The sequence below is a fragment of the Pelobates fuscus genome, chromosome 2, assembly GCF_036172605.1.
Source record: "Pelobates fuscus isolate aPelFus1 chromosome 2, aPelFus1.pri, whole genome shotgun sequence".
NCBI lineage: Eukaryota > Metazoa > Chordata > Amphibia > Anura > Pelobatidae > Pelobates > Pelobates fuscus.
Genome location: NC_086318.1, coordinates 225,355,268 through 225,370,359, shown reverse-complemented (window position 1 = coordinate 225,370,359; position 15,092 = coordinate 225,355,268). Strand labels below are relative to the sequence as shown.

The 15,092-nt window shown below is 42.8% G+C and overlaps 1 protein-coding gene across 1 annotated transcript in view; it reads left to right on the top strand.

The window, feature by feature from the left end:
- Nucleotides 1-15,092, top strand: part of LOC134587098 (interferon-induced, double-stranded RNA-activated protein kinase-like) — a 159,703-nt gene that overhangs the window by 68,251 nt on the left and 76,360 nt on the right. Inside the window, exon 8 of the mRNA XM_063443220.1 lies at nucleotides 3,210-3,283. Coding sequence (XP_063299290.1) covers nucleotides 3,210-3,283 — 74 coding nt within the window. The remainder of the gene's footprint in view (nucleotides 1-3,209; nucleotides 3,284-15,092) is intronic.

The following is a 15,092-nucleotide window of genomic DNA, read 5'->3' as shown; positions in this document are numbered from 1 at the left end:
ATATATATATATATATATATATATATATATATATAAAACTATTACATTCTGTAAGACTTGAAATTGCTGTTTTATTTTTCATATATATATGATACGTGTATCTTTGTCTATGATTTTTACATAATTATGTTATTTCATTAATTATATATTGAGGGACCTGTCTGACAACCCTGGCAGAAAGTCTAGAGAATTTAATTTGCAAACTCTATATTTTACCCCGTAACTTTCCCCCATTAAACCTGTAAATGTGGGTTAATGTTGTACTCGAAAGACTTCGCTGAACACAAATATGAGTTCTTAAAACATTGAAATGAAGATAAACCATGATTTAATCAGTAAAAGAGCAGTTTTTGTGTGAAAAAAACAAAACAAAAAAACAAAACAAATATATATATATATATATATATATATATATTTGTGACTAAGTGGCTACTACAAAAGAGTGGACATACCTCATTTTGAATATCCTGGATTGTCTACTTTTACAAATGGTATGCCATGATGGGGGTAATTTTCATTCCTGGGCTGCCATATGGTCTCATAGGCAATATAGGCCCAGCTTGCCAATCTGGCAAATTGAAATGTGCAAAAATTAAATGGGCAAGCTCTTTATTTAACCCTGCAACTTTTGAAAATACCATGAATCCTGTACATAGTAGGCATTGTTGTACTTGTGGGATATCACAGCATACAAATATGTGCAGTAAAAGCTAACAGTATTATGACATTCACAGTTAAAGTTAAAAAGAACTTTATTACAATGTAAATGTGTAATGATTTTTGAGATTTAATAGCTATTTTAAAATAGTTTATAAATAGTGTTTTGTTTTTTTAAGTACACATTATATTTGACACTTTTTACATTCAACAGCCAGTCTCTCCTTGAAATTTTAGCAAAATTTGAATTTTATTTTAACAGACTGTGTGTATATATTCAGCAGTCTGTCTGTGTGTACTCCGCATTCTGTGTGTGTGTATATTCAGCAGTCTGTCTGTATTCAGCAGTCTGTGTGTGTGTGTACTCAGTGGACTGTGTGTGTGTATTCAGCAGACTGTGTGTGTGTTGGTGTGTGTATGTATTCTTGCAGTCGGTGTGTAAATGTGTTCAGCAGTTTGTGTGTATGTATTTTATGTATGTACTGCATTTGTTGGAGATACTAATAAATATAAGCTTAATTTTATCTATAATTAAATTGTTTATTCCTGTGAGTTGTGTGTAGGCAAGGCCCCAGTGCACTGCTTTGCCCGTGGCCCATAATGTTGTTAAGATGGCATGGTGGGTGGGTGGGATGAAGGGCTGCGAGGGAGCACTGACTTACCTGCTGTTTCAGCACTGCTCCCTCCGCTGATGCCGCCGAGAGACAGGAAATTACGTCAATCAGGCGCCACCGCCTGATTGACGTCATTTCCTGTTTCCCCGCGGCATTAGCGGAGGGAGTAGTGCTGGAACAGCACGTAAGTCAGTGCTCCCTTGTGCCCACACCCCCTCACAGCAGCGGGAAGGAATCAGATCCACCAGGTAGGGAGCCTGGGTGGACTTCAAACCCCCACCCACACCAAAAAAATTAAACATTATTTATGTGCTGGAAGGAGATGAGAATTTCAGGGAGAGGAAGATGAGAATCTCGGGGAGAGGAGGAGGAGATGCTGGGGGAGAAGAGGAGAGGCGGAGATGCTGGGGAGAGAAGGGGAGAGGAGGAGGAAGATATGCTGGGGGAAGAGAAGAGGAGAATTAGTTCGGACAACTGTATGAGTTATTTTTTCTAAACTTAAAGGGACACTGCAGACATCCAGACCACTTCTGCCAATTGGAGTGATCTGGGTGCCAACTCCCACTACCCTTAACCCTGCAAGTGTAATTATTGCAGTTTCATAAACTGTAATATTTACCTTGAAGGGTTATGTTCTCCTCTAGTGGCTGTCTACTAGACAGCCACTAGAGGACACTTCCGTGTTCATAGAACACGAAAAGTGTGCTATAACGACACTGGACGTCCTCACGCTATGTATATATGCGCATTAGGTCTCCCCCGCCGCTGGCCGCGTATGCTCAATAGGTCTCCCACGCCGGATGACGTCTTAAATTAGAATAAGGGGGGGGGGATAGATCCCCCCACCTTATTCAAATTTAGGGCCCCCACCCGCCGCTCAGGGGTGGGGGCCGGAGGGGAGGACAATAGTTCCCCCCTATTCTTCTTTAGGGCCCCAACCCGCCGCTCAGGGGTGGGGGCCTGGGGGGAGGACAATAGGTCCCCCCCTTATTTTACATTAGGGCCCCCACCATCCGTTCAGGGGTTGGGGTCGGGGGGGGCAATAGGTCCCCATTCAGGTTAGAAGCCCCCACTCTCGCGCCACGGGTGGGGGCTCGGGATCGAGGAAACCTTTTTTTTTTTACAGTGAGCAGCCACATGTGAGACATGCCCCTATAGCGAGTGGGAGCATAATTTACTAATACTAAGTAATCTTTATTTAGTATTAGTAAATTTGGCTGAAAGACCAATTTAGGTCTTTCAGCCTTTTAGTAGATAGCTCCCTAATACCGTGGGAATTAGGGAGTTATCTACTTATTCATTCCTGTCATTCCATTGACTGGTTAAATAACTTACATATGAATGTTTGTTACTTGATTGCTGTACGTGTTGCAAATGCTTACATCTGAATCCTGGCTATGTTTGTATACTTTTTATTTAAACTTGTATACAGTGTAACATTCTTCATTCTTCCACTGGGTAGGTATATTAGTACTTTGGCAATACTGTGCTTCAGCAATTCGGCAATTCAGCTATTCGGACATTCGGAAGTATCCGAATGTCCGAATTGCCCGAAATTTGTCCGAATTTACATGTCTAATGCCTGAGTTTTTAAGTTTTTGCAAAAGAATGCCATGGTCTACTGCGTCAAAGGCCTTGGCAAAATCAAGGAAAATAGCTCCAGTTAATTTTATTGTTCCATGCCAATTTGGATGTCATTGCAAACTTTTAAGAGGGCTATTTAGATTTATCAAATTGTTTGCTTAGTCTTGTCCAAAATATTCCAACCAAATTGTTTCTACACTTAAATAGCTTTTAAATATATAAATAACTTTTATGTATTGTTAATAGCTGCCATTATTGACATACCTCATGTTTGACACTCATCGTTCTTTATTATGAAATAATAATGGTTGATCTGCAAACTCATGTATTTACATTTTTTTTTTCTATTTATAGTTCCAGAAAGTCTCCGCAGATGTAGGAGGCTTTGTGGATGAATCAGGATCAGAAAATTCTTCGGTGTCTGAAAGGTATTTCCATTATTATCATATTTTCCTTGTAAAAGATTACATACAATGCTGTGAAAAAGATGCTCCCTTCCTGGTTGTATCTATTTTGATTTGTCACACTAAATGGCTTTAGATCTTCATTCAACAAAAGAGAAGACAAAAAAAAGTGAACAAAAAAATTCAGTTATTAAATGATAGTTTTATTTACGAAAAAAGTTATGGATAGGGAACTGTAAATGCCGCCTCAAAATGTATACTGACATTCACTCAGTTAAAGGGCAAATTAGCTAATCTACAAATCACGCTTTAATTTCCCCTTTGCCCTACCTCCATATTTAACCCCTCAGTGACCAGACCGCTTTTCAATTTTCTGTGTTTGTGTTTAGCTGTTATTTTCCTCTTACTCATTTACTGTACCCACACATAGTATATACCGTTTTTCTCGCCATTAAATGGTCTTTCTAAAGATTCCATTATTGTCATCATATCATATAATTTACTATAACATTTTTTATAAAATATGATGAAGAAATTTAAAAACCACACTTTTTCGAACTTTGACACCCAAAATCTGTTATGCATCTACAACCGCCAAAAACCACCCATGCTAAATAGTTTCTAAATTTTGTCCTGAGTTTAGAAGTGCCCAATTGTGGTGGCCACCCCGACAGGAAGAGGGGTTTCGTCACCATGTTCTTTTCCCCCTAGTGTGAGGGATGCTGTAATGCAGTCAGGAATAGCTCTTACAAGAGCTAGTGATATAGCACTCTAAGCAGTAGGGAGACAGCTGTTATAGCTTTCTCCCACAATCATGAGACGAGGCGCTATGCTGTGGGACAACTGGTTTTAATGGGGCCACACATGCCTTTCATGTCAGTCCCCATGCAAGGGGTTTCCTGTTACATATTCCAGGGGCATTCTTCACTGGACCAGAGAGTAGACTACAATAAAACATACACATGATTACATTAGCTCTCAGGTCCAGGAAACTCCCACACAAAACCGGTTAACCTGTGCCTGAGATATAATTGAGTCAGCAACTGTACTAAACTCAATTATCTCCAGGTACAAAAAACATACATTTTACAGTATCCCGAAAGTACCCCCAAAACTCAAGGAAACCCCACAAAAGTTACATCCCTTGATAGCCCCGATCTGGGTAACCAACATATCCAAAAATCACCCAGATCGGTTCAGGGGTTCGGGATTTCCATGGAGGTCATAATTTGACCGACCGCACATGAGGCTTCTGCCCAAAAGAGTTCCATGAAATCATACACAAAAAGTACCGGACGTAGCGGATCGTGGGTATACTCCGTCTATGTCTCTTGTTCGGGAGCTTGCTCCCACCGAACGTCTTTCAATTCCCATACGTTTTACTGTACTTCGATGAAAGTAGAAGTTCTAGCGGTGTTCGCGCCATTGAGTGTCCGATTTGAGTTCCATGCACTCAACGGCCAAACACCGCTCTGCGTGTTCGCGGCTAAAGATGGCCACCACATGAGTGTGGTATGGTTGTGGGGTGAGTGTCACAGAGTTGGGGTAAATGTGGCATGGTTGGATGAGGGAGTGTGACAGGGCAAGGGTGGGTGGGTGTGGCTTGATTAAGGGGTGTTAATGTGATGGGGTAAGTGTGGCAGAGCAGGGGCGGGTGAGCGTGACAGGGCTGGATGTGTGAGTGTTAGGGTTAATGTGTTAGGGTTAGGCGTTAATGTGTTAGGGTTAGTGTGACATGGTTGTAGGAGGGACTGTGACAGGGTAAGAGGAGTTGACTGTGAGAGAGTGGTGGGTTAGTGTGACCGGGTTGGGGGATGATTGTTAAACGATGAGAGAATGTGAGTGTGACAGGATTGGGGAACGTTATTGTATGGCAGAGTGAATGGGGTGAGTGTGACAGGATTAGGATGGGCTAATGCGAGGGTGGCATGGTGAAGAGGGGTGTCAGTGTGTTGGGAGGCTTTGTTTCAGTGACCAACTCGCACTGTAATACCTTTTTTTTTTTAATGCAGCAATCAATTCCCTGGTGCTCCAGTGTTCTTCCTGGTTGTGCAGTTACTAGCTCTCCGTTCCACCGGGTGCAGAGTTGCAGACCATGTGGTTGTCTCGCAAACTCCAGCAAAAGAAGTGTCAGAGGATTGCTGTGGTAACCCGCGGCAATGCTCTAACTGTCTGGAGCTCGCTAACAATTAGTCCATGATCATCAAATCTGCACTCTTGTAAGAGTTAGGGAGTTTAAGAGAGGGTTAGAGAAACACAAACCACCCACCATAAAATTCCTTAAGTGGAGCGCTAAATAATACTTACCCCTAGTCTTAGTGGTGTCACACAGTTCAAAAATTGAGATTTTAATATGTAAAAGAAGAGGGAAAATTATTTCCAGCCAGGTCCATCGGGTTCGTAGGCGTTTTCTTCACAGCTGATCGTGTTTGCCGTGCTGATTTCCGCAAGTGACGTCACGTCCATTCGTCACTTCCAGTGTGGGTATCGCCATTTTCTTTGCTGGTGTTCCCTTATGATTTTCCAGGTCTCCAATGTTCATACGTGGGGGTACATTTACCCATATGTCTATTATAACTCATATGCACATAAAGACAATGTAAGAAAAAAGAACATTAAGATATCGGTTGAATAATGCAAATTATCATGAGAAATTACCAAGTCTAAATAAACTGTATACTCCCCTATAAATTATTCTTGGTTTCTCTGGGAGTATGGAGTTTAATATTTAATCTTTTCAATTTCACAATTTTTATTTTGCCGTTTCAAGGGTGGAGGTACAGAAATAAGAAATGGGGAGTGGGAGTTCAAACATAACACATTGTTTACAGTACATCCCTGTGACATTGACATTATGCGTTTGGTTATTTCTATAAGTGCAGAATGTACATCTTGTGCTATAAGTCTTAAGCATAACCATTTTGAAGACATATATCACCGTTGGTCCTACAATGCATGTTCTGGACTTTCGCCCAGTTAATAGTCTTCTACAGTGTAATTGCCCTTGTGTGTACCCAGGTCCCTGCTTGTTTCTTCCATTTGCCTGAACCTCTGTGTGGATACCTCTAAATTGACAACTGTTATGTTTAGATTTGTCATTCTAGCCCACCGGGGGTATAGAAAAGAAAAAGGTAGATGGGTAAAACTTTTCCATTTTTGTCAATTGTGACTGTCTTGTTCTGTATATGCGAGGGTTACTGAGGTTATGGACGTAAGCAGGGGTTGACCTCTAGTTGTGATACCATGCCTCCAATATTCTTGCCTTACATCACTTAAGTATGTCTTAGTTTGTGGCCGTAGTGTCTTATTCTGTTAATGTTTCTCTGTTCCCTTACTACATATTTGGACTGTGCTTTAGGTACCTGGTGTTTTGGGAATGATGTCCGGTGCAATGTTTGGTCTCTCAACTGTTCCAGCCTCCCGTGTGTGTACCTATATCCTGTTAAGGATAGCAATCCCCTCGGTCCAGGTGGACTGCGTATGTTTGGGTAGGCTATGTTACCTCTCAGCGATAAGTGACCCTGGTACCTGGGCTAATGTAGGTGCTATTTTGACACTGTGTCCTGTTCGTTGGAGTAACTCCTCTCCCTAACTTAATTTATATAACTATTTGCAATTATATACAACGTGGGTGTTTATGGTTTTGGATCTACATGAACATTGCGGTTCAACGAACACTGGGATGAGTGAATGGTGGGTCATGGTGTTGTTGGGTGGGTTCTTTATACTTTTTTTTCCTTCCCCTTCCCTTCCCTGTGTTAAGCTATGTATTTTGCGTACTAACTTCTTCATGCGTTGCGTGTCGTTCTAAGTAGCTACCCCACTTCTCCAAGACGTTGTGTAAGTTTTTCCCTGATCTGAGGTGTTTTCGTGCCATGTGCTCATAATCTAAGTTAGTTGAAATTTGTTGTGTCAGGGCTCCCCACCTCGGTGCCTCTTCCCCCTTCCATGCTCTTGCTATCAGTGTAACTGCCGCCATCAAGATATGGAACACTAATATGGAGTCATTGTGGTTGAAGTCCCGTAGCCCCATAAATAGGAGCCTGAGTTCAGGTGTAATTGTGAAGTTCTGATGTATTATGTCGGTGATAAGGTTCTCTACTTTGTTCCAATATGGCTGGAGACGCGTGCACGTCCACCAAATATGGTGTGTCGTCAAGACAGACGAGACTATGGCTGCTTTGTAGTATAATCTTATGTTGGGTAAACTTACTCCTCCCTCATTCACTGGGCGATGTAGGATTTTGGTCGCCACTCTAACTCTCTTTTTGGCCCATACAAATTGTACTATCTGTCTCTGTATGGCATCTAAGTATGACATGGGCAGCTTAATTTGTAGGGTTAGCAAGAGGTATTGTAGTTTTGGCAGCAGTGACATTTTTACTGCTGCAATTCTGCCTCTCCACGTCAAAATTTGCTGTCCCAGGCCTGCAGTGTGTTTGTGATCTCTGTCCTTAATGGTTTGTAGTTGGAATGATATAGATTAGCTATGTGTTTGGTTAGTTTTATTCCCAAAAAGGTGATGTGGTCATCCCTCCAGTCCAAGGCAAAGGTGTCCCTAAGTGCCCTTCTATCGTCACTCGACACCCCCACCCCCATGGCCTGTGTTTTAAGCACATTTAATTTATAATATGAGTTGTCCCCATATGTGTTTATTTCTTTCATCAGATTAGGTAGGGATGTCCCTGGTTGGTAAAGGGTGAGCAGCACATCGTCTGCAAAGAGGTTAGTTTTATATTCTGTGCCTCCGATGTGGATACCCCATATGGATTAGTTTTGTCTAATTCGAAGTGCTAACAGTTCTAGGGCCATGACATATAGCAACAGGGAGAGTGGACAACCCTGCCTCGTTCCATTGGTGATATGAAACGATTCTGAGAGGAACCCCGCCTTTAGTACCTGGGCTGTTGGCGTGTTGTATAATGCCCGTACTGCTGAAAGGAACGGACCCGGCACCCCAAATTTGCTCATGACTGCCTCCAGGAACCTCCAATGCAGGCGGTCAAACGCTTTTTCTGCGTCCAGGGATATTAGCAGTCCCTCCCCCCCCCCCGTCTCCCCTCTGTCAAGAACTGTCCAGAACTTTACTGGTGTTTTCTGACCCCTGTCTTCCCGCCACGAAGCCCACTTGATCTCTGTGTATCAGGTGGGGTAGGAGAACACCCAGCCTATTGGCCAGTGTTTTCGCAAAGAGCTTTGCGTCAGTGTTCAGTAACGAAATCGGTCTAAAGTTTTGGGGATGTGTGGGGGGGGTTTGCCTGGTTTGGGCAGGGTTATGATATGCGACGCCAGGATGTCTTTGTGTAGTGCCTGATTTGCAATTGCATCTCGAAAAGTGTGGGCTAGTTGTGGGGTCAGGACTGTAGCAAATGTCTTGTAGTACAAGTTGTCAAACCTGTTGGGTCCGGGCGATGTCCTCTGTTATGTCGTCGGTGAGTGTTTTTTTTGTTGTTGTGATAATTTAGGAAGATCCATCGTGGCTAAATATGCATCAATGGTTTCCGTAATTGGTTGTCATGTGTGTGGGTCGTCTTTTAAATTGTAAAGGGTAGCATAGTAGCGAGCGAATACGTTGCTGATCCCTTTAGCAACCATAATTTTCTCCTCTGTGGGTGATATTATGTATGCTATCTTCTGGTTGACTTGTTTGGCTTTAAGGGTATTTGCGAGTAGTTTACTTGCTTTGTTGCCTTGTGCGTATGAAGTGGCCCTGAGTTTTCGCAAGTAATGCCCTCTCTTTTCTAAGGCGTGTGGGTGGAGCTTCCTTGTGACTTGGGCTATTTGACGTTGGAGTTCCTGTGAAGGGTTAGCCTGGTTTTGGTCATTTAGTTTTAGTTCCCTCTGCCATGTGAGGGTTAGTTGTCTCTCCCTCTTGCGTATGTATGCTGTTTTGCTCATAAGGAAAGCTAGAGCTTTGTGTGCCACCCAGAGTGTGCCTGAGATTTCTGGGGTGTAATTCTCTACAAAATAATGCTGGAGTACGTTCCTCAGGTCCTGCGTGAATGTTGTAACTCGTAACAGCATGGATTATTTCTCCAGGGACTCTTGTGTGTAAAGTCATATTGGTCTTTTAACTCCAGTGTGACCGCTGCGTGGTCTGACCACGTTATGTCTCCCATGTCACATCTTGTTACCTGAGCTAGGGCTGTCCCGTGCATCAAAAAAACGTCTATCCGGGAATAAGAGTTATGCACCTGGGAGAAGTAAGTATACGCGCGTTTGCGCGCGCGTGTGTGATCCTCCATACCTCATACATGTGATGGATGGATAGGAGCTTTTGCAATTGTTTACAGCATTTTAAGGGTTTTGAACCTATGATTTGAGCTTGTCAGAGACGTGTCCACCGCGGGATCTAAAACGTGGTTAAAGTCTCAACAGATGATCGTAATGCCCTCCTGTATGCGTGTCAGTTTCTGCAGTATGGTGTGTAGGAAGTTCCTCTGGTTGGTGTTTGGTGCGTATATGTTGGAAACTCAAAATATACAGTTGTAGTATTTTTTATACATATATACCTCTATATTTTTTCAAGCCATCCATTTTTTATCAAAATTTTTGTATAATTTTTTTACATGTCAGTATGTGTATATATATATATAGAGAGAGAGTTATTAATAAGTTTGCACTATTGGCACTTTATTTTGGTTTTATCACTTGTCACTTTCAAGTAATCATTTGTCACTTTAAATTCAGCACTTTATGCATCCACAACTCTATCTAATATTTTTTATGCACATGGCACTTTAAGTCACTTATGTATACTTCAACAGCAACTTTAGATAGTTGCCTTATATACTATGATCACTGGGATATTCTAGATTCCTTATGCAAATGACAGCACTTACTCTTTATAGGGATTATTTATGATTGCACACTTGTACTCTTTTAATCAAGTCTAACACATGTATTTTTTTGATTAGTTATCCCAACACTATGACCGGGTGAATGCTTAGCATGTAATACTGCTATGGCGTTGTTGCCTTGTTGTTCCGCGTTTCCATAGTAACGGCGGTAACGTAACGTGATGACGTCACGTAAAAGGGCGGGGGCACTGTTGCACATGCGCACACCGTCGGGTAGGACGCCGGTAACCGCACGATCAGCACCTGGGCTGAGTTATTACACTTATTACAATAAATTGTACACCTTTATATGTAACATGCCTTTTAATGTTTACAAATCCTGATGAAAGTCTACAAGTTGGACTGAAATGTCGATTCTTTTATATGGAACTACAATAAAAGTTATATTTTAAAGAAATTTCCGTGAGTGCAGCCATACTACTTGTATCTATGATATGTTGGAAATAGTGTAGAGCATGTTATTAAAAAGTCCTGTGATTATGACATACCGTCCCTGACCATCTGTTTCTTTGGAGTGTAGCGTAAAGGCTATAGAGTTGCTAATTAGGATAGATGCTCCTTTTGAATATTTCATCTTTTGTCAGTAGTTCTCTAAAATCCACTGTATACTCTCTAAAATAAAATCTCTGTGGTTGAGGAAATAACGTTAAAAAATTAAAAAAAAAAATGTTTGGTTGATATTCAGCCCTTCTTATGCGAAATAATGGTTTAGAGAGAACCAACGGTGACTAAAAAACAATCTTCTTGCCAAACTTGGTCTTATAAAATTGAAAGAAGACCAAGAGAGTCCTTCAGATGGCTTGGACATCTCTGTACCGTTGATTGCAAACATTTATCCACATATTGCGAGAGCTAACTTGATATGGATCCTATCCCCAAAACTATCGGGCATCGCGGGGGCTTCTCCCTATTTTTATGGACCTTAGGAAGATAATAAAAAACTGGTGTTCTTGGATGTAAAATATTAAAAAGTTATTTATTTTATTATTTTTTATTTAAAACTCCTAGCATCTTTCCTTTATCTATTAGTGCAATGTAGCTTTTTTTGTTTTAATATCCAATATTGGGTCTTTATTCAATACTTTATAGGTCTTCCTATCTACTAGTAGCCATAGGGATTCTTCAATATAATCCTCTCTTTTGAGAAGTACAATACCCCCCCCTTTATCCCCTGGTTCTATTACGAGGGTATCATCCATGGGCGTAGGAACCGGGGGGGATGGGGGGGACGCATCCCCCCCAGCAAATCATGCGGTCTGGGACAGGTAATGGGGAAATCCCCCCCAGCTCCGCCGGCCCCCCTTTTGCTGCAGCCGCCCGAGCGCTCTGCAGAGAGCCTCAGGTGGCTGCAGCTCTGCCCGGGCTGGTGCGTCCATGAGGGCGCACCGCCCGGGCGCAGCCAGAGGAGAGGGGCTGACAGGAGGGAAGCGCTCAGCGCTCCCTCCTGTCACTCCCTCAATGTAGCGTGGCCGAGCCTTGTATAGTCCGCCGGTACAGGGAGCATCTGTCTCCTGTACCCGGCCGGACTAAAAGGAAGTGAACACTGAGTGTGCACTTCCTGTTAGTCCGCCGGGTACAGGAAACAAAAGCTCCCTGTACCCGCGGACAGTACAGAGCTCGGCCACGCTACAACACAGGAAGGGGAGGGGGAAGAAAGAAACAGGGAGGGAGGGGAGAAAGAAACAGGGGGGGGAGAAAGAAACAGGGAGGGAGGGGGGGGAGAAAGAAACGGAGGGAGGGGGGGAGAAAGAAACAGGGAGGGGGATAAAGAAACAGAGGGAGGGGGGATAAAGAAACAGGGAGGGAGGGGGGATAAAGAAACAGGGAGGGAGGGGGGATAAAGAAACAGGGAGAAAGGGGGGATAAAGAAACAGGGAGGGAGGGGGGATAACGAAACAGGGAGGGAGGGGGGATAAAGAAACAGGGAGGGAGGGGGGGATAAAGAAACAGGGAGGGAGGGGGGATAAAGAAACAGGGAGGGAGGGGGGATAAAGAAACAGGGAGGGAGGGGGATAAAGAAACAGGGAGGGAGGGGGGGATAAAGAAACAGGGAGGGAGGGGGGGTAAAGAAACAGGGAGGGAGGGGGGATAAAGAAACAGGGAGGGGGGTAAAGAAACAGGGAGGGGGGATAACGAAACAGGGAGGGAGGGGGGATAAAGAAACAGGGAGGGAGGGGGGATAAAGAAACAGGAAGGGAGGGGGTTAAAGAAACAGGGAGGGAGGGTAAAGAAACAGGGAGGGAGGGGGGATAAAGAAACAGGGAGGGAGGGGGGGATAAAGAAGCGGAGGGGGGAGAAAGAAACAGGGAGGGGGGGAGAAAGAAACAGGGAGGGGGGAGAAAGAAACAGGGAGGGGGGAGAGAGGGAGAGAAAGAGTGACAAGGGAGGGGGAGAGAGAGTGACAAGGGAAGGAGGGAGGGGGAGAAAGAGTGATGAGGGAGAGAGATTGACATCCATCACACACACACACACACAATCATGCCACCCTTACACACACAGAAACACACAATTCATCCTTACACACACTCAATGCACCCCGTGCACACACACACACACACAATCACACAATCATGCAATCCTTACACACACAGAAACACACAATGCATTCCTTACACACACACTCAATGCACCCCTTACAGACGCACACACTGAATCCCGTACATACACAGAATCACACCTTTCAGCCCTTACACATACAAACACAGATTCACACAATGCATTCCTTACACACATATCAGGACATCCCCTACACACTCCACCCCCTGTGAACAAACTCATTGGTGGAACATCCAGACCTTGAGCTGTGTAAAGGGCCCCCAAAAAATGGAGCTGCTTCCCGTTCTCACAGAACATTTTTCGTGACCACAGTTACAAACAGCCTCCAGAGAGCCTGTTCTACACCAGACCAGTGGAGCCAGACTGCAGCTAGATCCCATCACCGTCCTCATCTGGTTGTAAGTAGGCAATCTAGCATATTATTCGTGGCACTAATCTCTAATTTACCTCACATTAAAGAAACACTATAGTCCCAGAAGCACTGCAGCTTAATGTAGTGGTTCTGGTGTCTATAGCCTTTCCCTGCAGGCCTTTTAATGTAAACACGTCGGCACTCCAGCACTGGCGTTAGTTAACATGGCAGAAAAATAATTGGAAACGGTTAGGGGGGCTACTAATAAGGATAGGGGAGAGGGGTAGGTAGAAAAATAATTGGAAGGGGTTAGGGGGTACTAATATGCATGGAAGGGGTAGGAGGTTAATATGCGTGGAAGGGGTAGGTGGGGTTCTTTTGTGCATGGAAGGGGTAGGGGTGGTTCTAATATTCATGGGAAGGGTAGGGGTGGTTCTAATCAGGAGGATCCCGGCGCTGTATCCGGGTAAGTAAAACCCATTCCCTGTAGTGACCCTTTAATGTTATTATTTAATCATTTATATAGCGACTGCAAATTCCGTAGCGCTGTACAATGGGATAAACAACTCCTAGTTTACGGAATAAGAATATACCCGGCGAGTAAAAATGCTATCCCCCCAGATTTTTGGGGGTTCCTACGCCCATGGTATCATCCTCTTTAAACATTTTCAATGCTGTTCTTTCAGCCTGATTTAAATTCCATTCTTGTTTTTTCGTGTTCCTTATTTTCTGCAAATCGTGCATGACCATTTTTTCAAAGGTAATAATTTCCTCAGAAACTTCACCGATTGGGTAAAATATTGAGGGATCCTTCAATTCTGTATGTATGAATTGATTGTATTCTCTATGAGTGTTAAATTCATTCATGTTAGGTTTTGCAAAAAAAAAAAATTAAACACAGTTTAAGTCAATATAGAAATTTGTTTAAGTCAATATAGAAATTAAATTTGTCTAGTGTTTTAGTTGGGGCAAACGTCAGGCCTCTATTTAATAGGTTTATCTGGGGTTTTATGAGTGTTCTCTCAGTGAGGTTGAAAATGCCACTCTGTTGTGTTGTTTGTTGTTTCTCCTTTCTTCTCTGTATTTTTTTTCCTCCTCTACTAAATCTGCACTCTTGCTGACTGACCTAATTAGAGAGCTGCCTCTGGATAAAAAACATGGGAAACAAGAGAAACAATTGTGAAATAAGAGACACAAAAGCACAATTTTAAAAAATGCAAAAAAGGGGGGATAACAACAGTAAAAAGGGTTTATTACACAAAGGTGTGGGTTTAAAGACTGATAAGGCCACAAAAGGACTAATGACATGCAAAGCAGGGACACATTTATTTATTTATTATTATTTATTTATAAAATATTTTTACCAGGAAAGATACATTGAGATTTCTCTCGTTTTCAAGTATGTCCTGGGTCCACAAATCATTGCATTGTTACAGTTAGTGTACAATAAAATACAAAATATACAACATTTAACATAGAACAGGTAGGAAATATATAATCAACCATGACAGGTACATTCTGTTTGGAGGTATGTAGAGAAGGATCTCTTAAATGACTTTAAGCTTAGGGAAGATTTTAATTTGTGCGGGAGGTCGTTCCACAAATGCGGTGCTCTGTAGGAGGAGGAGGATCGGGCTGCTTTCTTTTTATATTGAGGTAGACTAAGTAAAGTGTTGGTACTGGATCAGAGGTTGTAGGAAGTGGGAACAGCCGGGGAAAGCATTGCGTTCAGGCAGGGTGGGAGTTTTCCAGAAAAGCTCTTAAACACAAGGCTGGAAAGATGAAGGGTGCGTCTGGATTCCAGCGACAGCCAGTTTAGTTCTTTTAGCATGTCACAATGGTGGGTCCTGTAATTACATTGTAGCACAAATCGGCAGAACGAGTTACACAATGTGTTGAGTTTATTAATGTGGGATTGCGATGCAGATGCATATACTACATCCCCATAATCAATGATTGGCATCAGCATTTGCTGTACAATCTTTTCCTTTACTGAAGGGCTTAGGCAGGATTTGTTTCTGTACAGGGCACCTAGTTTTGGATAAAGTTTAGATGCAAGAGAAAA